The sequence below is a fragment of the Lepisma saccharinum genome, chromosome 10 (genome assembly GCF_977018435.1).
Source record: "Lepisma saccharinum chromosome 10, izLepSacc3.1, whole genome shotgun sequence".
NCBI classification, from domain to species: domain Eukaryota; kingdom Metazoa; phylum Arthropoda; class Insecta; order Zygentoma; family Lepismatidae; genus Lepisma; species Lepisma saccharinum.
Window position 1 is genome coordinate 72,730,760 of NC_139238.1, and position 26,919 is coordinate 72,757,678.

At 38.5% G+C, this 26,919-nt stretch overlaps 1 protein-coding gene across 1 annotated transcript in view; it reads right to left on the minus strand.

Moving 5' to 3' along the window:
* The window catches only part of LOC145994379 (protein takeout-like), a 69,533-nt gene that overhangs the window by 17,325 nt on the left and 25,289 nt on the right, over positions 1-26,919 (minus strand). Inside the window, exons 2-3 of the mRNA XM_083130491.1 lie at positions 6,704-6,796; positions 4,877-5,027 (exon numbers count right to left, since the gene is read on the minus strand). Of these exons, the coding sequence (XP_082986617.1) occupies positions 4,877-5,027; positions 6,704-6,796 (244 nt within the window). The remainder of the gene's footprint in view (positions 1-4,876; positions 5,028-6,703; positions 6,797-26,919) is intronic.

Here is a 26,919-nt window from a genome sequence, read left to right on the forward strand (position 1 = left end):
GCAGTGCAATAAAAGCAGAAAAGAAACATCCAAATCTACCCAGCCCAGTAGGCTCTTGAATGGAGAAAGAAGAAAATGAGGATGACAAAAAGATCATTCTTGTCATATTCGCACTACCTAGAACTTCAGAGAAGATTACAGTTGACATGTGGTTGCGGATAGAGGAAATGTTCGTGCATTTGTCCGGATCAGTTCCTGCCACGTACTGAACTGTCTCTTTATGGTGCAGATGAAGAAAAGTGTGAAAACATTGACGTACAGGACAGAGACTCAGATTAGAGTGACAAGGAAATTGAATAAACTGACTGTATTGACGACATGATATTTCCCAAATGATTACAACTACTCTCAATCTTGATGACAGGTGAGCTGCTTAAATTTCAAAAGACAATGCGGAATGCACAGGCGATGTTATTACTCCTTTACTGTAATATTTATAATAATAGTAATGATAATGATAATAATTATTATTTCTCACTTGTTATTTATTGACAGAAAGTGCTTGTGGAAAAAATTGATAAACGAACTCTAAATCAGGTTATGGACAGTATTTCATGTGCAGAACCTCCAAGGCAGCCATCTTGGATTCCGGAAGTCATGTATGGTGTCTGACACATTATCCAGCAAGACACCTGTAGTAATACATGATTGAATGCCTCCAAATGAAAGCACCCTCCATACATATGTCTTCCCGTCGTGTAAAAACCTAACAAACTTACAAATGGTTAAAAATTACTCCTAAAGGAGTTAAGCAGATATGGTCGTTTTTGTTTGTTAATGTCTGCAGAGGCAGCCATCTTGGATGTATGTCACACAGGCAATACGCCACAATAGTAGGCATCATCAAAATATCACAGGCAGTAATTTTCCCCCTTTATGCCAGAACGTCAAGTAAAGTGTAAAACATGCATAGAATCCTTGCAGAAAAGGGTATGAAATAGTTTCACTAGATATATCTCCATAACAGTGTGAGATATGTGAAAAAAACTGTAAGTTTCAATTCTGAACAAAACATGTATCTATAAAAAAATTTCCAAATCCACTATTAAAGACGTTATGATGGATTTTCTCAGTTAGTGCATGAAGGGGTAGCCATCTTGGATTTATGACGTCATACAAGCCTTCTGCCACAATTGCGGGTAAAACACCTGGTAGTATTGTGTACCACACTAGCAACGTATTACCGGTAGTCATATATTTCCTTCATTGAAAAACCCACGGGATTACAAATGCCCCTGGACTATAAAGGCTTTTGTCCCCCTATCTAATGAGAGGGGTGCACACGCCAATGGTAATATGCATAATTACATTACATAATTACATGTCTACCTTGAAGATAAGAGTGACGTTACCTCTCAAAAGATTGGAATGTTCTCAACCAGGGTTGTTACAGGTCCAGAAGCCCATAAATTCTTATAGGTTAAATAGAATACCGTTAAATCTGCCAACCATCTGCTACCCCAGGCGATTCCTTCCATTCATCCTTGCGCAAAACGATGTGCAGGTAGTCACTACTATTGTTTACTGTAGGTCTTCGTCCAGCAATGCTGGGGACAATCGTCAAAAAATTCTTGGTCGTACAACCAGTTCTTTCATTGCGACCCCACTTCTCAAAATCAACACACCCTCGCCCCCCCTCAAGTATACTGATTGCAAACTCCAAAGATTTCACACTAACAAGCTGGAAATTGACTCTTTGATTGGTTGATTGAATTGGTGTTTTAAGTCTACTTTATGCACAGTAAGGCTAATCGGGACTGGACCTACAGTTTAAAGTGGGATCAGAACCACTACGTGCCTCCACTGGGTATTGAACCCGTGACCCCTTGATTAAAAAGCGACGACGGTACCACCATACCATCGGGGAAGACCTAGTAATAGACAAATAGTTAAGGCCGAATCACACGTAACTGAACATCCAGTTAGTTGGCGCTGAACTGGCTACCTGCCCGGTTGTGATGGCTGCCTGGCTGGCTGCTTGACTGGTTTGGATGAATATGAAATGTAATTGCTACTGGCTTTCCTCGGCTGGATTCTGTGGAACAGCCAATCAGAGCAAGGTTTGGCCATGTGAAGATAATCTGTGAGTTTGAAGAGGGGAGTTTTTTGTCTGTGGTTTTCGAGTGCTGGCTGTTTTTGTTAGTTTCTCCGTTTCTCGATAAAAAAAAGTAAGGAGATGATCTGCAGTGCATTCCTGTTCAGTTCATTAATATTTAGGTGTTTATGCAAAGCGATGAGATGTGTACGTGACTTTTTTTAATCAGAATGAATCCTGCGAATCTCATGCATCAAAGAGCTTGTACGCATTGATTACCACTTTTTTTTCGAGCCAATTTCTAGTCCATACTTTTCTTTTTTAATTTTTAATAAAAGCACAAGGCAGTATTCTTCAAATTGCTCGTCCATCTTTACAGATTGTCTGCTCTGCGCAATGAATCATGGGAACAAAAGTCTATGGACAAGTACGGTAACAAAACAACTAACAAGTATCGTGTGAGGCGAAAACAAGCAAATGGGTAGCTAGTTCAGCGCCAACTAGGGCATTCCTACTGGAAATCCAGATCCGTGGGAATCGGGCTTTAGATACTGTGCGTTGACGTGAATAACATATCTTGCCTGAAGTCAAAAGAGTAAGAAGAATCAAGCAGCATCTGCCGCTTGGAAATGAACACTCAGTAATAAATGCATAAAAAATGCAACCTTCGAAGCGACACGACGAGCGGCACGTGTCGTTTGTCGTATGCGTGTCGCTCAGACTTGGCCGTTTTCTAATAGCATAGTGTATCGAGTTGCCTTTGTCTATTGGTACCGCATGCGCGGGGAATGCCCGCTTATAGACTAAATGAGATTGTGTCGCTTGTCAGTTCGGTGCTATAGTCCCGTGTCGCTTAGGGATTCCACCAATCGAACGCAGGCTTGTGCAGCCTCTCGTGCCGCAACGGTGTGCAATGTTGCTTGATGGGCTCGTTCCCAAACGGCATGTGTCGCGTGTCGCATGTCGCTTCGGTGTCAAATCTCCCTTACATGAATTCTTTCGAACCGAAGCGACTCAACAAACTGCTCGTATCGATTGTCGCTTGCGTGTTGTACGGATTAGGCCGTTTTACGAATACCGTGTGTCGTGTTCCTTCGGACTATTTATTGTTTGTGTATGCGCGGTGAAAGTTGCTTATAAACTGAAGAGGCCTGTGTCGCTTGTCGCTTCAGTGTGAAACTATCGTGTCGCTTGTCACCCAGCTCTGAACGCTCACTTTAAGGGAGCTTGCAGACCAAAGCAACAGGTTCTTGGAAACGAAATTTCCTTAAATGTAACCTTCCGAACCGAAGCAATACGACAAGCTACACGTGTAGCTGAAACTCGGTTGTTTTCTCAACATTGTGCAGTGTGCCGCCTCGGTATGTTGCTGGTGCATATGCGGTGAATACTTGCCTAGACGTGTCGCTTGTAGCTTTGTAAGATTGCATCCCCGCTCTGCGAATTGTCTCCTGTCGCGTGTTTCTTCGGTGTGAAAGCTCCCTTAGTGTATGATGGATAAAGAGTGAATGGACGTCAGAAATACAGAGCAGATTCCATAAACTATCTAGCTATTGGTAATCAACAAACTTTAGTTTAGACTAAATATTAATGTCCTTGTAGTTAACTTAACCTTATTTTTTTGACTGTACAGTGAACAAAATGTTATAAAGGTTTAACCCACTTTAGGGAATAATGTTTTCCCACTCTTAACTTTTGTTGGCATGATATCCTACATTAGTTTTACGAGACAAAACGAGACGAGACTTGACGAAACGGGACAAAGCTCTTCGAGACGAGACAAACTAATATTTTCGAGACCAGACACGGGACAAGACAGCATTTCCACAAGACGAGACGTCTCGTGGGCAACACTGGTGAACGGAGCTAAATTAACTAGGTTTATAATGATATGCATTCAATATTTAAGTCAGAAATTATATTTAAAAAAATAAACGTTAAAAGTTAATTGTTCTTAGAATAGCCTACATCGTTGTCGAATTTCATTTCTATACAATGCGAGATTTGCATAATTAACTTTACCAATTTTTCCATCAAAGAGTTGGATCCTACTTGCAATTACATTGTGATGTCGTCTAGAGTGCGCGTCTAATCTCCTGCATATGGCCTTGAACGGCTGAAACAGCACCAGCGAATCACAGACGTGCGGCGTTGCCTAGTTCACTGACAAGGCGTCTCGCTCAACCACGCTGTATCTTTTCCGTGTGAAATTTCGACATGGCACCGCTGCAGTGTGCTGCTTTTGGCTATCGCCGTATGCAGGAGATTTGATGCGCACTCTAGTGTTACACTGAGGCCAAATTTGTTATACAATCTATTATACCTTATAACATATTTTCTATGAACTGATGACAGAATTATTTCTTCTACATTCAAGGTTACATAATTTATGTTTGTTACTTAAGTTACTGTATTCATAATAAACATGATAACATTTTAAAATTATTACAGCTATATAACGTACGTTGCGCATTTTAAATTAGCAATGTGGCCTCCCCGATGGCACAGTTGTAGCGTCGTCGCCTTGTAATCAAGGAGTCCCTGGTTCGATACCCGGTGGAGTCACATAATGGTTCACACTTTAAACTGTAGGTCCAGTCCCGATTAGCCTTACTGTGCATAAAGTGGATTAAAACACCAACTCAATCAATTAGCAATGTACTTATTTCTTTAGAAATTTAATGAATACCATATTTGACAGGCATATTCTTATTCTGTGTATTCTAAGGATCATGTTGGTATGCATGATGAAAAAGATCTGTTTCTATTTGAACAGACTTCGTACATATGTATGTGCATAAAAACGTATGATGAACGATTGGAAATGTGCAGCTCACTTACTTGACATATATGATATCAAACTTGCTTCCTCCAGTAGCTGTTACGTTCCTAAATTTAGCCTTGAAATTCACTGCCCGCGTTCCTTGCTGTTTCAGCTCAATTTGAGGAACGACCAGTGGATCGTATGAGGGGATGCCAAGTTCTGGAATACCTGGAAAAGGAACATTGAGTAGGTGAGTAATATTATTTTGTTAATTAGCATGAGTGTATAGTATTGAAGATATGCATCTTAAAATTAGAATGGTAATCTTATTCACACGATTCGAAAAGTAAATCGATTAATGTTAGGGAAACTCTAATATTATTTACTTTATTGTTGTCATTGTGCCTTATGCTAAGATGGCGGCGTTAAGTGAAATCGTGGTTCTTCATTCCTTCAATAGCTTAGGAAGATATGGGGCTATCGACTGGACAGTCCTGGAAACTTGATTTTATGCTTTCTCCGGGGCCTGCAAGCTGAAGCTCGAACGATCAAAGCAGGGTTGTTACTTTTGCTTTCTTTACCGTGGCTCACACCGCCCATCCTTTGCGGTTTCTAGCCATCGGGACTGCTCAGGGTTGTTAAAGGTGCCGGAATTTTAAATCAATTCAATTCCGGTCCAGGAGAGAAAATCAGCAAGCGTAAATGGGTTCTGGACCCAATGGACCAAATGTGTACAAAAAAGGGGATGTGTCTTATACACCGTCAAATACGGTATTGGGGGGGAGACACTTGAAATTGCCGTTTTTCAAAAAATTGAAAGAACCAAGGGCGTCTGCAGGATTTTTCTCAGGGGGGATAGTCATAGAAACTATCATTATTGCTGTTATTAATATTGCTATTATTGTTGTTGTTGTTACTACTACTACTACTACTAATACTAATACTACTACACGCGTAAAATTAAATTTAAATTCAAAATACTTTGTCGTTGTATACAAGTTCAGTCTCGAGTCTACTATCTAATATTTAGATAGAAACTGGATTCTCCTTTCTTCCTTTCCATAAACATCTATCACTTTGTTGATCAACAGTTTTTTTTTTTTTGTCGTTTTGTACTTTTCCACAATGCACAGATATCAGTCAGAGTCGGAGACCAATTTCTATTGTCTGTCCTTCATGTAACCCTACTTCAAATATTAATAATAATAAATATAATAGTTGCTTTAACTTACCGCCTGTAAGTCACAGAAAACAATATTGTTTGTTGTAAAATATCGCTACAATTTCACCATTCCAATTACATTAACTATTTCCAAAAATTTCTAAGGGGGTTTAGGACATCTGCAAACCATGTCACACGAAAATTCCCGAATACACAAGATTACAGTCCGGCTGTCTTAGCCGAAACCATGGACAGAAGTGCAGCAATCACAGTCCGATAAGTATTTGCATGTCTCCCCAATGACTTTCTTTAAATCGGTCAACTTATTCCGGATTAACGAGGTTTTACTGTATTCATAACTTACAAATTTTTGAAAGTCCCCCAACACGCATAATAACTTAAAAATTGACATGATCCCTAAGCAACTTGGGTGATCAGTTATCTAAACATGCAAATCTCATGAGAAAAGTTCATTATTAGTACGTACACTGGGATACACAAGTATCACTCGGCACATTCTCCACGACTAATTTCATTATTTTTTCTTGTGTATTCTATGTGTTCTTAATGACTGGTTTTATACGTTTACTTTGGCAGAGAATGTGAGAAGCTTGTTTAGCGCTTTGCTTCAATTCTTGAAGTTCTCATTGGGTAAAACAAAGGGAATAAACATGGTGATGGACAATTTGTTTTTATAATACTTATGCTTCCCAGTGTACATGAGCAGGATATTCTGACTTACCTTTTAACAGATACGGTCGGAGTTCGTATACAGCGTTTTTAATGCAGCTTCCAATGTCTGGATCACTCTTCCGACAAACTTTTATGTAACTTGCTGGAATGAAACAGATAAAATAAGTATTCCAGAAAAACATTAATAAAAATACAATAATACACTGGATATTGATGTGCCTGGTATTAGTATTGTTCCATATGTAGAGTTGATAAATTCTATATTTCGGGACATGTGGACTGTAAAATTTGACCGTAAATTTACAGTGAAATCACTGGTTCACCGTAAAGTTACACTAACTGTAAAGGCAACAACAAACTACAGCATAGGCACAGGGAAAGCAATACCTCAGTGTTTGTCGCTTTTCATTTGTTTTCATATACCTTCCTCCGAGGCGGAGTGGTCCCGAGTTCGAATCCAAACCTGGTCATGGGTAAGCTTTGTTTATTTGTGTTTATATTTGCTTACCTTCTGACACTTTTGGGTAATCGCGAAGATGAGGATGAATGATGATATTATGCAATTTTCTGTATCATGGGCGTATATATAGTTCACGTAAGAGGGGGTGATTAACTTTTGGTATGATTAGGGTTGCTATATTTCATAAGTGAAAATCCAGTGCACTTTTGACCAGAAGCTTGCTGGACCCAACATAGTTGTGTGTATGTAGTCACGAAGACACTCTACTTAGTATTGATACTTTTCTGTTCATCTTGTGTCAAACAACTTGAGAATGTTACGATGTTTACCTGTAAGACTCGAGGGAGAAAAATGATAATTGATTTGACAGTTCGAATGTAGTTTCTTATAACAGAAATTCCTAGACTTTCAAGAAATTGCAGACATTTGGTCTGCAGTCCCATCTGATGTGTGGAATTACGTAATTTCCTTCCCATCCATATCTCGTCCTATACGTCTAAAGTTTAGGGAAATAAAACAAGTCCGAAGAAATGTTTATGAACAAGCGGATAGAACAGGTATTCTGGTAATTTTCTGAACGAAAAGAGGGGGTTTGGACCCGTTGAACCTCCACTTCCCTTAAATACGCTCATGGTCTGTAGTATCAACCTCTCGTGGAATTCCGACGGTGAGAAAAAACACGTTTCCATGGTTACTCCTAAACGTTATTGGGTGGGGGGCGTTATTTCCAAATTTTCTTTATTTCTTCATATTCCTAAGCACATAAGATTAGAGGTCGAATGATATTTTGTTTAAAGAATATTAACTATCAAAAAGTAATAGGTTATCTGTTGTTTTTTTTTCAGTCAAGTAATACATATACGAATAATGTTCCCGTTATGTACCTTGTATTCAGGCAGAGGCGTCTTGTGAACTAAGCTTATATTACATTTCTTGGATCAGAAGTGAAAGAAAGTAATAATTTTTTTCCCACAATTGATGCATGCGTCACTTCAGATCCAAGAAATGTAATATAAGCGTAGTTGAGCGCTCTCGTGTAAAATAAAAACTTCTCCTATATGAAGAAATTATAATGTAGAAATGCTCATGAATGTCGTCGCAGAGCACGCTGTCTTTTTCCCCACAATTGACGCATGCACAGCATCGTTCACGAGACGCATCTGTCTGAAACATGAAAGCCGAAGACCTGAACGTTAAAAGTTTATACAATTTTCGGAATTGTAAAATCTTTTCGAATTCACACAAGGAACTGCCAGTAACAGGAATGTTATTAGTTGGTTGATTTGGTTGATTTGTTGTTTTAAGTCCACTTTATGCACAGTAAGGCTTATCGGGACTGGACCTACAGTTTAAAGTGGGATCCGAACCACTTGTGCCTCCACCGGGTATCGAACCCGGGACCTCTTGATTACAAGGCGAATGTTATTAGTGTATAATCCTACTGTAACTAGTAAAAGATTTGTTCTTGTTTCAATTTTGTTTTGAATAAACCTAATATGTGAAATCCTGCAATTTTTACGTTTCTATTAAACGAGATCTAGCTGCCAAAGATCACGTAAGAGGCTTTCATAGTCTTCGGTGAGTGCACTTAACACCAGAACCATCAGTTTAACAGATTCTCATGCCACGACTGGGGAAAACGCTAACATTATGGGTAAAACTTGCAACGAAAGTTCTCTATTTGCCAGTCATTTCGGCCTGACTGCTTGCATGGTTAAATGGGCGGCGCTTTCTTTCCTCCCATGACGTGGAGACCACTATGAGAACGCTACAAATTGCAACCCCATACCGACCGGAAAATTTGCCATAAAAGAATTGAGACAAAACCCCACGTTTCTTTTTTTTATCATGCTGACAAATTAACCAATATGGCACCTATTTTCCCGGAGTGGGAAATCTTGGGAATTTTCAGATTATGTTGACGAACATTTGAAAAATATATCTTCCAAAATGTTAAAGTATTATTAAATTCAGTGAAATCAACGATGAGATAATGTTATTAAAATACACGGCATATAAATGAGCAGTGATTTTCCATTTCTACAAAAAATGATTTAGGAACAGTTCATTTCTACTTATATCATTGTTTATCGAGCTAAGAAGGTTTCATCTCATAAAAACATATTTATTTTATATTAAAGACAAAAGATATTCGGGGATAATTTAATTTCGCTTGTAGCACAAATAAATATTAATATTAAATATACTGTGCGTCATCTATCGGTAGATATGGAAAGTAGGTCTTCAAAACAAAACCCTATCGATTTCTCCGTCAAAATACTCATTTTATATTATGTCGCACGAGAGCTCCTGAGGAAATATATTCAAATCAAACTGATAACACACAAAAATAGTGCGGACAGACCAGTTCACAGGATTATTTACAGCCTAAAGCCTGCCTCTCTCCACAACCAATTTGTTTATACAAGGACAAAATCGAAATTCATGCAAAGTATGAATAATCGTCAATGTTATATTCGTAAGTGTTTATAAATTCACTTTAAATTTTTCAATGTTCGGGGAGGACATGCTCCCCCCTTTACCCGGCCCCCTCCATAATACGGGCCAGCCTGCAGACATAATAGTGGCAGAGGATAGTCACTATCTAACAATGCATTATGTTGCATAGTTCATGATTGGGCCTTTGTCTGGATTGGCCACATAATCTGTCACATTGTACAGTGAGCCTCCCCGATGACAGTGGCAGCGTCGTCACCTTGCCATTCCCGGTGGAGACACATATTGGTTCGGATCCCACTTTAAACTGTATGTCCAGTCCCGATCATCCCTACTGTGCATAAAGTGGACTCATAACATCAATTTCGTTGATAGCGTATTGAAAATTGTGTCGTTTTACGACAGAAAAAATAAATGTCAGTGGCAACCATGAATGCGTGCTACGTGGTTGCGTACATACAAGAGAATGTAGTTATCCGAAATCTCGTATCGTTGTATGAACGAGGCAGACATTGCCCAGAAAAGTTGTTTGACACCATGCCCTTTAACCGCTGTGAATGCGCGTACTTTCGGGGATTGGGGAAGGGGTGAGTTTCAAGGTAATTTCGGGCTTAAGCCCTATGACCCCCTCCCTTAAATATGTCAATAGAGGAAAACTTTGAGCGGTACAGAATTCCACATACGTCAATAACGACTGAGCTTGTTCAAGTACCAGATCTGTTTATCGATTTTAGACAAGTTTTTCCCTGTGTTCTAGAAACCCAATTCGCAGATTTTTTTTTGTGTGTGAACAGTGTTTGTTCTGACTTGTATTACTTTGCACTTTCACTCTTTGTGCATAATGGTACTGTTTTTATCCAAACTAGTTCTCATTGGGCCGAAATTAGGGTGCGGGGTGCCGGGCCTGGGGCACATAATATACGCTGGGCTTATAACTAGGGAACGGAACTTTATGTGCTAAAAAACTTAGAAATATTTATTTTTTATGTGTCATAAATGTTGAAAATATGTTATAAAACAGGAAAATATGTGACAAAAATAAAAAAAAATAATTTGGTAACCAAAACAAAATATTACATGCATTTTAAGTACCTGAAGTAAGTTTCTAAATGCTTACCTCTTAGTGAGCTATTTCTTGGAAGAGTTGCAGTGGATCACCATAGTTTTTTCCAAATTCTCCATTGTAAATCTGTGACAATTATCTCTAAAAAGCATCTTATATTGCGAGAATGATCGCTCCATGTCACAAGAAACAATTCTTGCATATTTGAAGTTTTCCAAAGCTTCCTCTTCCTCTAGTTCACCTTCCAAAACAAGTGCAATTTGGCACAAAGTTTGAAAACCTTAATTTTTCCCAAAAATTTCTGTACATTTAGACATTAGCACTTGAGTGTTAGATCCAGTGGGGGGAATATTTCCCCCCAATAGGATGGTAGGCGAGGCGCCAGAAGTCTGCCAGCGAGCGTGTTGAAAGACAAAACACACCTAACACTCTCGATATGAAAGAGGTGCGGAGAATAAACATTTTTCCTTCGAGGATTTCGAGGTACCTGAAGTAAATGAGCGATTTTATGTATTTAAAATGAAAATTCGCAAAATATGTATTTAGATACGAAAAACTGGAAAATATGTGTTTGTATGTAAAATAAAATTTGCTGAGTTGACATATAACGAAGGCTATGATCAGAATTTTGGCAAAAACGAGGGTCTCTATCTTATTGCAGAAAAAAAAACATTTATTTACCTAAAGTTCCGTTCCCTACTTATAACCATTTTTTTTTCAGATGTCTTAAAAAATCAGATAATTTCGTTCCTTCATCTCAAGTACAGGTGTCCTATAAACAGCATAATAACACTCAGAGAACTAAATGCATCATATGGACTGATGCACCAGAATGCATCGATTGATGCACTAAAGTGTGTTTTATGACTTCTTCAGAGAATCAGATTCACATTTTATGCATTTGGGTGCATTTTTGTATGTCGTGAAAGAAACACCAAAGTGCATCATTTGATTCAAGTGAGGATTTCTTTCAGTCGAGATGCACTTCAATGCATCAGTTGATGCGTCTTCCTGCATCTTTTTCGATGATGCACTTAAACGTTTGGTTAGAGCTACAGAGTTCTTGTAGGTCAGACGAAACGTTTAAATGCATCATCAAAAAAGATGCGTTCTGGTGCATCAAAACGCATGAAGGTACATCAAAACGCATCAATTGATGCATTGAAGTGCATCTCGACTGAAAGAAATCCTCACTTCAATCAAATGATGCACTTTGGTGTTTCTTTCACGACATACAAAAATTCACCCAAAAGCATCAAATGTGAATCTGATTCTTTGAAGATGCCATAAAACACACTTTAATGCATCAATCGATGCATTCTGGTGCATCAATCCATATGATGCATTTAGTTTTCTGTGTGAAGCAATTAATTTATACATTCGGTGTTATTGAATAATAGCAAGAAGCGGAACATGCTGATGGTTAAAACCAAGGTTGTCAAAGGACCAGGAAACCATAAATTCTAAAGGGTTCTATTGGGTTCCGTAACAGGACCGGAACCTTTTTTCTCGCACAATTTAAATTCGGTCCAATTCGCATCTTGTTACATTTCAATGCAGAACTTGGACCGCATTTAAGTTGATCCGGAAGAAGGTTCTCCTGGACCGAATTGAAATACTTTACAGACAAGAAGGTTCTTTACGGTCCAGAACCCATTTACGGTTGCTGATTTTCTCTCCTGGACCGGAATTCAATTTATTTAAAAGTTTCGAAATTAGTGTTTCATTTCCTACCAACCTTATATTTAATTACAAAACTGGATGTGTTCAATATCAAATCATTATTTTATGTATCAAAGTGGTAATTTTTAATCAGTTACATTCACTATCATAATGCACTTTTGTTTACTTTTCATTGAATTTTGACGCTGTAGTGAATTTACATATGAAATAATTTCACTTCAAGAAACGAGTAGTGCATTTTAACTATTTTTTATTGAAATATTTGAACACGATTTTTATGTATTTCTTCGTTTAGAATATGATTTCAGTAAGTTTGGATATTTTAAAGTTCTGTATTTGTCGGAGTACGAGACGTACATTTTCCCTTTAAAAATAGGTCTGAAAAACAGGGTGCGTCTTATACACAGATACTCAGCTTCGATTCTGTAAATAGTCTCTTGGGATTCTGTAAAAATTAAGACAGCGGTTAATCATTTAAGAAATGTAGCATTGGTAATGCACTTGATGGTACAGAGGACAATTTGATGTATAAGGACTCAGATTCTAATTTAGAAGATGTTTCAAGTGACACGTCATTTAGTTCTGAAGACGAATGTCTGAGTTTTGATGAAGAAGATTAAAATGTACTCCTTCCTAGTTAGATTAGGTAAGTTAGCCCTACCTAGGGCTAACTCTGGTCGAAATTGTAAATGGTGACTGGTGTAGTTGCAGGAGTCGATGCAGAAGGCAAAACTGATTATTTCAAGTCGACATTTTGCTCTATAAGTCCATCGGGACTAGATGTGCAGTGCAAAGTGTATTCAAACCACTTTGCAATGTGCCACCAAGTGGATCCAACCCGAAACCCCTTCATTACAAGGCGAGAGTTTCCGCTACACCACCTGGGAGGCACACAGACTACAGCCATTTTAATTTTACCTTATGCCATATTTTATCTATTTCAGAGTCCATTACCGATTTTGCAATACACACAAATATACTTTATATATATACAGGGTTATTCAAAAAGAATGACACAAAAGTAAAGTTAAATTATTTTTAAGTGAAAAGAGATACAAAAGCAATTCTGGTGGGAAATAAAAAAGGAAGGTTGTACATTTACCTGGGCAATTACAAATGTTGGATATGAGCACCCTGGGTAACACTGCAGATGTCAAAACGATAATCCTATCCACTGTTTCCCTCGACGTTCCTGTTCGACCTGGAATTTTTCTACTGCACAGACATCCAGTTGATTCAAACTTCTGCACCCAGCGCGTAATGCAGTGTCTATGTGGTGGTCGTTTCTTGAATTTCGCACGAAAGTGTCTCTGAACTGTAACAACTGCCCCCTTTCGTGCAAATTCCATTACGCAATATGCTTGCTCTCTACCTTCGTTGTTGCCATTTTAGCTTTCAACAACAAGTAGCGCCTCTAGTGGATTTTACGTCAATTACAACCACAGGCTATAAATTTACAACCTTCCTTTCTTCTGTTCCACCAGAATTGCTTTTGTATCTCTTTTCACTTAAAAATAAATTAACTTTACTTTTGTACCATTCTCTTTTAATAAGGCTGATTATTGGTTGATTTGCTGTTTTAAGTCTACTTTATGCACAGTAAGGCTAATCGGGATGATGCATGTCAATAATCGAAAGTTTGACACCAACAATGTTCTCTAATAAGATGTAGACACGTGAATAAACATGAATAAATATGTTTTCTTGAGCACAAACATCATTTTCTAAGCCAACTATAAGCAGTTGGCCACTTTTGGCTATATTATATATATGTGTGTGTGTATGTAGGTATGTATATACTGTACATATATGGAGCATTCCATGTGAAAGTGCCTTGAACCTAATTTTTTAAAACTAAGTGCAATGTTACAACTTTATCCTATATAGCGAGTGAACATTCGAAAATTGTCATTCCCATAAAAATTCAAGTATTATACATAATTAAGTTAGAATGTACACATTCTTAGTTTATTTATTTAAACTTTTTGATTTACTTGTGTTTTGTATTGTTACAAACATCCATTTGGTACACGTTCTTAATTAGTTGCAGGACTGACTCCAACAATTATTTTCTCTTTTATCTGTTACATTTCCCCTTCGGAATATTCGAAGATCATTTACCTTCTCTCCTTGTCTTAAATAATTTATTTTTCGTCATTTGACAATTCTCAGAAATCAAAATAAATTTATTATTAAGTAAAGAGTCAGTGTTTCGTCTGTCCCAGCCTTAACACAAAATTGTTCACTTATAGCTACCTACAAATCTCGGAAAGTTTTTTAATGGTAGTTATATGTTTAATTAACAGTGTTAAGTTTCATATTTCATTGCACAGAAACTGTAATAAAAATGTTGCTTTATTATCAGTAGAATAATTACTTTAACGTACAAAATGTAGTCCACACGTGGCAAGGGAATTCCCCATATATATCCGCAATCTAGTATTTTAAGAAAAAGGACCTGAATGTGCTTCGCTGGATCATATGTAAACTGAGTGCAATATCATCATACAGTGTCATCGTTCATACTCGTCTTCCCGATTAGCCAAAAGTGGCAGATAATCTAAGTAAGATAAACCAAATCAATCATACATATAAACATGATAAAAATTATATTTTTGAGCATTTGCTAACGAAATGTGGCGCGATAAATTAAATGTTTATTATGAAAGTGATTCAATTCACAAGTGCATTCTTTAAAAACACACTTTCTTGAAAACAGAAGAAATTAAGGTACATCACAGCATTCCCAAAATGTTACTCAGGTTATGCAAAGTTCTTCTTTCCCCATTGCTAATAAAACCCAGTACAAGTTTTAAGAGGTTTAAGTAAGTATTCCTCTTTTAAACATGCTCTTTACTTATATCTGTTTCAGACCGCCCATTTTGAGAAATCCTTACTTATTACAAGCAAAAAAATATCGTAATTACTACGGGAACCTTCAAGGTATATAGATTTAGGTGTGCCAATATTCTGTGACGTCATCACAATTAGGTCATAGATTACAAGCAGAATAACACTCCTATACTTAGTTACAAAAATATTAACAAATATCCAGGGTTCGAAATGGACAGAGCATTCACTACATTATTGTTGTCAATGTAAACTAAATTGTTAATGGTCTTTAATAGTACACTGCTCCACAAAACTTAAGGAACACAAAGGGATTATGAGAGCAAGTAGAGTATTAGAGAATATTGTAAATCTTGAGAATAACATTACAATAAAATATCCCTCTTTAACATCATCGTCCCAAGTTTATTTAAGCTTTGTCATGCTACACTGGCGTATTCAGAGAGGGATTGATGAGGCTACAGCCCCATCCGAAATTGAGAAAAACAACCATTTGCGTTCATATGTTCGCAATTTCCGTGGAACATTTGATCTGGAGTTCCTATTTAAGGATGACAATGCTCGCCCGCACCGTGCACGTATTGTGTCGGAATTCCTGAAAACAGATGACATCACCCGTACTAAGTAGCCTGCATGCTCACCGGACCTCAGTCTTATCTAGCGTGTTTCGGATGCTCTTGATCAAGGTTATGAACACCAATAAGGTACAGATGCAACATGCAACGAAAATGACTAGCAACATTGCAAAATGGTACACAGGATGAACCCTGATTTTGTGTTTGCTCCCTTCTGTTCCCTTGGTGTTCCTTAAGTTTTGTGGAGCAGTGTACATATTGTAGTATTCATATAATTTTCTCATCTACGTGGAGATGCATTGTCGCAGCAAGAGAGCATAGAAGAGTATGATAGCGTTGCCTTCATCTTTTTGTGGCTTGCTGTGTCGGATTTCGGATTCTATTGTTGAAAGATTAAGCCAACATTCAAATTTCAAGTCGAACAATAAATTCAACTCCTTACCATACGCAAAATAACAATATGGAAATTATGTCATCAGTACAAATAATTTCTTTAATAAGTAATATTAAGAGCAGTGCCGGATCTACAAGCCGGAAAACCCCGCAGTGCGGGGGGCCCGAAGTCAATTAAGCCTTTAGGGGGTCCTCAGCCATTGGCATAGTAGAGGGTTCGTATGTCGTATGTAAAAAATAAACTTAGTTCCTCTGGGGTACAGAAACGAATACAATGTGCACAGGTAAAGATAAAGTTCCCTGTGCATATAGCACCGTGCAATGAAGGCACATTTACTGTATGTGTGCCCCACATATTTTCAATGTCGACTATCTTGGAGGTGGTGATCAGCACCACGCTGCGGCCGCATTTAGCCCCACCCCCTCCCATTTGATTTGAGACTGGGTGAGCCCTAGAGCCGCTTTATGCGGGGACAAAGCCGAAGAAATTCCGAACTTAGATCACCCAACACGGGTTTCCCAAGACGCAGTCAGACTAGAATTTCACGAGAAATTCAGTGGTGAAGGTTTCTTCAATCTCTCTTTAATCAGGAAAAGTTACGACTGCATGATTCTAACAAATGTACAGGTGTGAGAAAACAGTGTCATATATACGAGATATATCACATCACCCCTTGCCATTTAAAAATTTTGAGTTGAATTCAATATGGCGGCCACCAATATGGTGGACGTCTGCTTGGAACACACCAAAGTGGTTCCCCTTAAGCTTAACCTGTTTCTATCATGACCGATTATACCCAGCCTAACTCCATCATACTTTTTATAGGGGATATTAAGGGACATTTGAATCATCCTCTAGGCCCTTATATGTGAATTTTTCAACATGAGATCAAGAATTACACATACACAAGTGTAAAGGTAGGTAGGTAGTATGCCTTTGGTAATATTTTGCAGGGGGGGGATTTGTAGATCCGGCACTGATTAAGGCAGGTATTGAGGATATGTGCGTTTAATTTAACAAAAATTTTTGTCCGTTATAAATTTCCAGAAGACTTGTTGATAGTATTTGATATTTATGTAAATATTTTAATATTAACTATTATTCATTGTAATGCATCGCATGGGGGTAACTTGGGACTTAACTTTGGAGGGAGCAGGTATGAACTTGAGGCTTAACTTTTAGGGGTGGGCAGAGTCGAAAAGTTTTTCATCCCATAAAAATAGTGTCCAGGACTATTTCCTAAATAACTGTTACATTTGCGAAATCGCAAATATTATTATTTATTACTTAGCTCCTCAAGTCTTAGGATGATAATAAAAGTATCCTTAACTTGTAAATTTTAACAAACCTGAAAATTTTGGGGCAAGTGCCCCCCCTTTACCCCGCCAAGTTACGCCTATGATACAGCGCATATAGTCATTATCTCGTCGCTCTATTAAGCAGACAAACAGAAAGACAACTTCATGTTAATGAAGCGTTTCGATTCATGAAAATTTCCATTTCGATCCATGCAATTATATACGAGGGTCATCCAGAAATAAAAGGAACGTTTTGGTGTAAAACACAAACGACAAGTGATGTGTGGAAGAAATTTATGATTCAGAAACTACACTTCTTACTCTACTTTTCCACATATTCGCCAAACCCATTCAAGCAGCTTTCATAGCGTGACACCAGTTTGTTGATTGCACTCGATTGCCGCCAATGCATTCAATCATGTAGTGACAGCTCTTTGAGATCATTAGCCGTGCCAAAGTGCTTTCTGGAAAGAAGGAACATTCGACTGTAGCACACAGCACACTCCACCTACAGAGGCTTTAAAGACAAAGGTTGATTAAGCAATTCAGGCTCACCGACGTTTCACGTAAGACATTCTGCATGATTTTTCCCCTGCGATTTCACGATCTCTCCTACACGATACGGTACACCTTCTTTACGAGAAATTCTCTGCCAGATGGGTCCCTCAGCTGCTGACATTATCATTGCCACTATATGGTTAAATACATTGGCGGCAACCGACAGGGGCGTTCGGAAGGGGGGCAAGGGGGGGGCACGACCCTCCCTGGAAATTGAAGATTTACCTAAAACGTATATACGTATTTCACACAATTTCATTTCAGTCAGTAATGTATGTTAATTATGATATGGACATTGAAGGAACATGAACATTTCAGACTGAAGAGAGAGCGTCATTATTATGGGGAAAAATATGCCTCCTTTGTCCTACTGGAAAACAATTACCTTGCTTGCCCCTACATTTGGAAAAAATCCTGCGGATGTCCATGGCAACCGAGTACAATGACTGTAAATGCTTGAAAGGGTACGGCGAATATGTGGAAAAGTAGAGTAAGGTATGTAGTTTCTGCACCATAATCTTTTTGCACACATCATTTGTCGTTTTGTTTTACACCAAACCGTTCCTTTTATTTCTGGATGACCCTCGCACTTGTGCTATGGTGAAAGGGCGTGTCAAACTTGATCCTCTCTACACAATAACAATGTTCAACAAAAAGGAAAAACTTTTCATTTCAGTCTGATCGAAATTATCTGTTCACCTCGCCACGAGCTAACTTGGGCATGAGTCATCGAGGAGAATGTCAAAATCCTGTTCGTCGAGTTCATTGGATTATCCTTGAAAACACGCGGCAAGAGGCAATGAAAAGACAACAGCTCATTGGAGTCCCCTTGCACGTACACGCATGTAGGTGACCTTGATAGCTACGGGAGTAGGTTAGGATCTGAACGGTCCATTGAGTATTTATGTGCGATTTGTACTTTCGTTGTTTTCGTGTCACAAGGTGGATTTCACGTTCGCTTTTAAGCCTAAGGGAATGGTCGCTCTCTCTCCAGTTCTGAGAATGTCCTGCTACTAGTTTACCCGCGTATCAACTTCGTCTTTTTACGATATTGAAGCAGATAGTGTTAACATGTTGCACTTGATCAATGGGGGGCATCCCCATGTTGCAAGTGGAAGCGTTTTTTTTTATGTCGATTATTAAGCTAAACACGATATTTGAAAAATATGATGAAAAAGAATTTTCATAATCCCATGTATTCCTTTTGGGGTATCAACTTCAAATTACGAATAATCAAATGGAAGTTTCGACTTTTTCGCCTGTCAATTACATCTTCAATCTGTCATATTTCCTTTGATATATTTTTATATGTCATCGGAAGTTTGATATTCCCAAGAGAACGAATAAGATAATACTCCCATAAACTCAATTCATTTCTCCTTGCCTCCTACGCCCATCAAGGCAGTGTTGCCAAACCTGATGCGCATAAAAGAGCTAGATTTCAACTTAATGGGGTTAAAACTGACTTTGAAGGAACTAAATTTACGATGGCTGGATGAAGTGTCTCCTAGGGTAATTTTAGGTGTCAAAAGTGTGGGTGTGTGTGATGACAATTTATTCTTAGTTTTCACCGTCTATATCTGGCGGCATCGCCCATCTCAATAATCCACCGATGGTCGTATGAAATTAGAATAAAGGTATCCCGGATAACAATATTATGTCTTCTTCACGTCAGCCACGGTGTTATAAAAAAATAGCTGGGGAGGTAAGAAGGGTGGGGCGACGCAGCCAATAAATCAATATCACATGCAAAATGTATATGTATGGCACAAAATTTCAGTAATTTATAACATTTAGAACTTATTTATAATGTTTAGAACTAATTTATAATATTTAGAACTAAGTTATAACATTTAGAACTAATTTATAATATTTACAACTAAGTTATAATAGAACTAATAGAACTAATCAATTATTTTACATGTATCATTTATGAATGTTATGAATATATGAATATTAATTTATAAATATTAAATAAAAATAATTTGTTTAGTTCTAAATATTATAACTTAGTTCTAAATATTATAAATTAGTTCTAAATATTATAAATTATTTCTAAATGTTATAAATGAGTTCTAAATACAAAACAGCCGACCGAGCTTAACTATTATATAAGCTACTTACACCTAACATAGTTGTTGCCTATGCTGTCCAGTACATATAGTATAATAATGCTTGAAAATGTTAATAATTCAAAGTTGTTGAAAATATTGATTACTATTAGTGTGTATTTATTTCACTCTAATTATTTTCTTTTCACACAAAACTGACGCAATATAAAAAGAAACTTGGAATTTTGAATACTTTCCGGGGATAATGAGACTCCGGGAAAGTATCGCGAGGCACTTTTTGCGAAGCTGTAGAAAGACCAAAATTCCGGAAAAGTATCGGCCTTTATCGGTAAATAATTTTCAAACGATACCTTCCGATACCGATACATCGGCATCTGTATCGGCTCAGAATAATTGCGAGTAACCTTTTGTATTTTCTGCCCTCTATTAGACTATATGTAAAAAGAACTGGGTAATGAGAATGCTTTCCAGTTCAAAGCCGAGTCACACTGCAAGAGCATTGCGTAACAAGTGACTAAACTTGACCGTTTCTCCTTAATGCGTGTCGTAATTCACACAGTAGCCTGACCAACTCCCCCTGCCCGCCAGCCTCTCCATGTGACTAGCAACTAGAACTTGGAATTTGACCTAAATAACTATTTTGATCGTATGAACTATTCTATAGCTTGGAGTTTCCTTTAAATTACAATTTTGTTCCCGTCAACAGTTGTAAAATCCAGGATTTTACCCTAAACGCCTATTTTGTTCCCATGAAGAGTTCTAAGCCTGGATTGTACCCTAAACGCCTAATTTGTTCTCATGATGATTTCTACAGATTGGATTTTACATAAACGTTTATTTTGTTCCCATGAAGAGTTCTAAGCATTGAGTCCCGGGTTCGATACCCGGTGGAGGCACATACTGGTTCGGATTACACTTTAAACTGTAGGTGCAGTCCCGATTAGCCTTACTGTGCATAAAATGGACTTAAAACAGCAAATCAATCTAAGAATGAATTTTACCCTAAACGCTTATTTTGTTCCCATGAAGAGTTCTAAGCCTGGATTTTACCCTAAACGCCTATTTTGTTCCCATGAAGAGTTAGTTCTAAGGCTGGATTTAACCCTAGACGCCTATTGTGTTGTCATGAAGAGTTCTAAGCCTGGATTGTACCCTAAACGCCTGTTTTGTTCTCATGAAGATTTCTACAGATTGGATTTTACCCTAAACGCCTATTTTATTTCCACGAAGAGTTAGTACTAAGCCTGGAGTTTACCCTAAACGCCTATTTTGTTCCCATGAAGAGTTCTAAGCCTGGATCTTACCCTAACGCCTATTTTATTTCCATGAAGAGTTAGTACTAAGCCTGGATTTTACCCTAAACGCCTATTTTGTTCCCATGAAGAGTTCTAAGTCTGGATCTTACCCTAACGCCTATTTTGTTTCCATGAAGAGTTAGTTCTAAGCCTGGATCTTACCCTAACGCCTATTTTGTTCCCATGAAGAGTTAGTGCTAAGCCTGGATTTTACCCTAAACGCCTATTTTGTTCCCATGAAGAGTTCTAAGCTTGGATCTTACCCTAACGACTATTTTGTTCCCATGAAGAGTTCTAAGCCTGGATTTTACCCTAAACTCTATTTTGTTTCCATGAAGAGTTCTAAGCTTGGATCTTACCCTAACGCCTATTTTGTTCCCATGAAGGGTTAGTGCTAAGCCTGGATTTCACCCTAAACGCCTATTTTGTTCCCATGAAGAGTTCTAAGCTTGGATCTTACCCTAACGCCTATTTTGTTCCCATGAAGAGTTAGTGCTAAGCCTGGATTTTACCCTAAACGCCTATTTTGTTTCCATGAAGGGTTCTAAGCCTGAATTGGACTCATACCGGCCCAATTCGATCACTGCTTGAGGAACATATATAGTGATGATTATAGATTTTCACCGTGACGAGATATGATGATTTTTTTTGAGTCCCGAACGTTGGGATTATAAAAATGTCTCTTCCCAATCCTGTCTCTACCAAAAAATTTTTTGTCCTTCACACCCATAGTTACGGCAGTCAGAGGTGCCCACAGGGGGATTCATGACGCACCTATGTCATGGGAATTTTTTTTTGGGGGGGGGACAAAATGTTATACTTTAGCTACCAATTCTATATACCTTCACACAAAAAGGGTGGGATCGTATCGTTTGGTTGACTTGCTATGCTCTTTCTCTCCTTACTATTTTTTATTTAATTCCAAATTCAATTAAGGGTTTCGAATGACACGCGCCTTTCGATTCTTGGCATCTCTCTCAATCAGTGGTAAACCATGTCTGGTATTTTCTTTGTAGTTCCGAGTCGGCTTGGAACTTCCGACATGCGGACTTCAATTTTAGTGTTGGATGATTTCAGGCATTATTTGTCTCGCTTGTATGTGTTCCTGTGGATAATTGTAAAATACTATCAGTTTTCGTTGTCTAAAGCTTACGTATTTATTTTAAGAAAATGAAATCAAATTATGGACATTCAAACAAGAATCAATTACTACGTGTTTATCCAAACTACAGTTGTGTGTGTGGGGGGGTGTTGTGATGAACAATTATTTTGGGGGTATTTTGATGAACGACTTTGGGGAGATACGTCCACTGCCTTGGGGGATGGGCACCCCTGACGGCAGTCAATATGATTATAATAACATCATGTGAGATCTTACAGCCTGTAAAACACAGAAAACATTCTCTCTTTATTTCTTGGATATGGCAGTTCATTTTGTTCATTAATTGATTGATTGATTTGTTTTATTTTACTTCGCTTCTTGCGCCACTTTTGGCTAATTTGCGAAGAGTGATGATATGATGAAATTGATGAATGGACACTCACAAACAGGATTCGAACCCGAGACTCCTGGCATCGTAGCGCGATGTGCTAACCACTCTGCCGCGGGGGGTGGCTTATTATGTTCAAGAAGAGCATGTAGACTAGTGGTGCAATTTTTCACGCTAGATGACACTACACGCAGTTATCGGGAAACAAACAATTAAATGACATGAGGCAAGGGGGAAAGTTAGATGTTGTTTTCAAATTGTTAGTCAATAATAGTCAGTTTAGATTACAGTAATAGACTAGAACATATATTGCATTTCTTTATTTAACATCTTTTAATTTCGCAACTTCGCCCAAATAATATGTACAGAAAAAAAAATTAGTGCAACAGGTACGAATTTGTGAGTGGATTTCACTAGTCTGCCTTAACGTCTGCAAGGCTAATAATGCTATATTTTGTGGTCACGATAAGTTATTTGTACGAGTAATTAACTTTAGTCATTTTAAGAGGTAGTAATGAGTACCACTAAAACGTACGTTTTTCTTTAAAAGAATAAAATGTGCTACATTTACGCATGTATTGGGTTGGTGCGAATGAAATGTCCGCTTTGGCGTCTGGTGGGAAACTCACATCAACAACACAACACAGGGATTAACTGAGGTCACGAGTCTAACGTCATAAACTCTGTATATGTCCAGCAAACAGGCTGGAGCAACCAGACAGTCAGGAGGCAGTGTGTTGCTGAACAGGGTCATCTGAAAGTGCACCATGGAGAACACACAATTGCGAGTGATTTGTCTTTACGAATTCAAACTGGGACATTCTGCTCAGCAATCCGCCAAAAAACACTAACAGTGCATTTGGGCCAGGAATGGTAAATGAACGCACCATTCGCCGCTGGTTTGTCAAATTTCGTTCTGGTGACACAGCATTGCAAAATGAACCCAGTGGCCATCGATCAACATCATGTTCGGATGAGCTCCTTAGGAACTCCGTGGAAGCGGACCCTCGGAAAAGTGTTCATGCCATTGCAGACGAGTTAGGCATACACCATACCACTGTCGTTTGGCGGCTCCGTGCGATCAGTAAAGTGAAAAAGTTTTACGCATGGGTACCACATGATTTGACACCGGTCAACAAGACTCGCCGTCTGGAGGTGTGCAGTTCTCTGAGTGTAAGGAATAACTGGGATGGCTTCCTGCATCGGATTGTCACTTCAGATGAAAAATGGATCTGCTATGACAATCATAAACGATCAGGACAATGGTTGGATCGTGATCAACGTTTCCGAAACCACCTCTCCACCCACGGAAGGTGTTGTTGCTGGTATGGTGGTCTATGGTGGGTGTGATCCATCATGTCTTTCTCAGGCGAGGTGAAACCATCAATGCAAATTGTTACAGTGCTGAACTCCATGAAATGCACCACAAACTTGTCCACAAGCATCCAGCAATGGTCCACAGACATGGTGTCCTCGTGTTGCACGACAATGCTCGCCCACATGTCGCACAAAAAACGGTGCAGGCTCTCCATGAGTTGCAATATGAAACCCTTCCTCATCCAGCATATTCTCCCGACCTCTCTTCCATTGACTACCATCACTTCTGGCATCTCGATCACTTCCTGACAGGGAAGACCTTCGCTGATGATCGGGCGGTGAAACATGCCGTTGAGGAGATCTTTGCGTCACAGACTCCAGACTTCTTTCGCCATGGAATCCAATTGTTGGCTGAGCGATGACAAAAGTGTGTGGCTGCAGACGGCGACTATTTTGATTAACCAGGTATTGTAGTTTTGATTTTTTTTGGCCTTTGGCAATGACGCACCTGTGCCGGACATTTCATTCGCACCAACCCAATATAACGCGCAAGTTTTCCAAACTTTTATTCCGCAATGAACCATTGTGCGTGTTATACAAGGAAAAATTCCGTAAACTACATGAAACTACTTGTAAATGGATGTTTCCCACTATTTTCCACCTTCTATCAGAATGTCTTGCATCTCCGAGTAAAACGGCCGTGTTCGGACATGGTGGAGCTTGGGCCACCGCAAAGATTATCCTCCCTGCTACAAGGGGCAGCTCAAGATAAAATTTTCAGCCGGGCGAGGTGGATAGTTCATGCTCTCCCTTACTTCGCACCCTGGTCCCTCTAATTACCACACCCAATAAAAGCTTGACAATGTTAAATATTTACTGTTCTAAATAAGGAAAGTGATAGCCTTATTTATCTATTTTTCAACACTTTAAGTATTACTGTTACTAAAGAATATGTTTATTGTAGGTATGTATTTATTTATGAGCCGCGGTGGTCTAGTGGTCTGATTGCCATGCAGGAGACCCAGGTTCGATTTCCGGGGTGGGTGATCTAATGTCGGAATTTTTATGGTCTAGTCACCATAAATATGTAACTGAGAGGGGGGGTTAAGGCGGCCTGAGCGTTGTGCTGATCACTTCACCTCCAAAATTGCCGACATCAAAAATGTGTGGGACCCTACTCCCACATCTCCTAAATGTGGCACGGTGCTATGCACTGGGAACTTTATCTTACCTGAGGTCCCTGATGCAAATATGGCCACATTAAGCTTTAATTCATTATCCTGAGATCGTCGTATGCAATTTCCAAACAAAACTTGTGCGAGGCATTTTTTTGGTCTTTTGGTTATAACCCTATCAATAAAACAAGTTTCGTTCGTGAATATGAATATAAAAAATAAGCACGTGAACGTAAGTCTGACTTTGGGCCATATTAAAAGCATATGAGGTTAATATGACCACCATTTGTTATTCTGTTTTGAAATGGTATAAGTCAATAAAAATGCAATGTAAAATTAGTTTCACAACTTTTAAATGTTATTTTATACAATTATATGGTTTTCAATTTGATACACGATAGCCAGTTGGTCATATTTGCATCACGGACCTTAGCCTACCAATGTATTTATTTAATACCTGCATAATGATATCAAAACAACAGTAATCTCTTGGCTTGAATTGCGACCTAATTTTGCAATGGATGTATTACATTATGGAGCAGAAATATTTTCCTTGGAGGGATGGTAGCAATGAGGACAAAGGCTGTCGCCCTCCCTTAAGCCACCCCTGCCTGCCACTTTACACGCAAAAACATGTCCTTCTTACACCATTAGACGATGTGAAACCTTTGTTATCACTAAATAATTTTCCCAAGCATTCTGTTCATATCACACGGAGACTACGGACAGATGAGAAGTTGGAGAGAAATACACCACTTAGGCAGCACCAGTCCCTAAAACGTAGGTTCACATAGAAACTAGATGCAGTGTTTAAAAGATAAACATTCAACATGTACTTCGAGTGTTGCATTGCTCCACACAAGGTGCTTTTTTTAAAAGCAAAGCATTAACACCGTAAAGTGTGGGGTGCAAGAGGTGACTTTCCCGTAAATATGCCAATCTCCTCTCTTCCACGTAGTACACCCTGTATATTCTTGCGGACTAACGAGGCTCGGGTGTCTTGGCTCTCAGAGGTCCAGTGTTGTGAATGTAACTTCATCAATTTCATGTTATCACTTTCGGAGTCAGCACAGTGCGTTACGACACCAGGGGTACCGGGTTCGAATCCAGGCCTGGGCATGGATGTTTGTGAGTGTCCGTTCATCAATTTCATCATATCATCCCTCATCCCCATCTTCGCATATTAGCCAAAAGTGGCACAAGAAGCGAAGTAAAATAAAGCAAATCAATCTATCAATCAAGTAAGTAACTGTAAATAAGTTACTTTCTCAAATAAGTAACTAGCTGAGTAACTCTCTCAAATAACAGTAACTGAATGCCTTTCTGAAATAAGGAATTATAACTGGGTAACTTACTCAAATAAGTAACTGAGTAACTCTCTCAAATAACAGTAACTGAATGCCTTTCTGAAATAAGGAACTATAACTGGGTAACTTACTCAAATAAGTAACTGAGTAACTCTCTCAAATAACAGTAACTGAATGCCTTTCTGAAATAAGGAACTATAACTGGGTAACTTACTGAAATAAGTAACTGAGTAACTCTCTCAAATAACAGAAACTGAATGCCTTTCTGAAA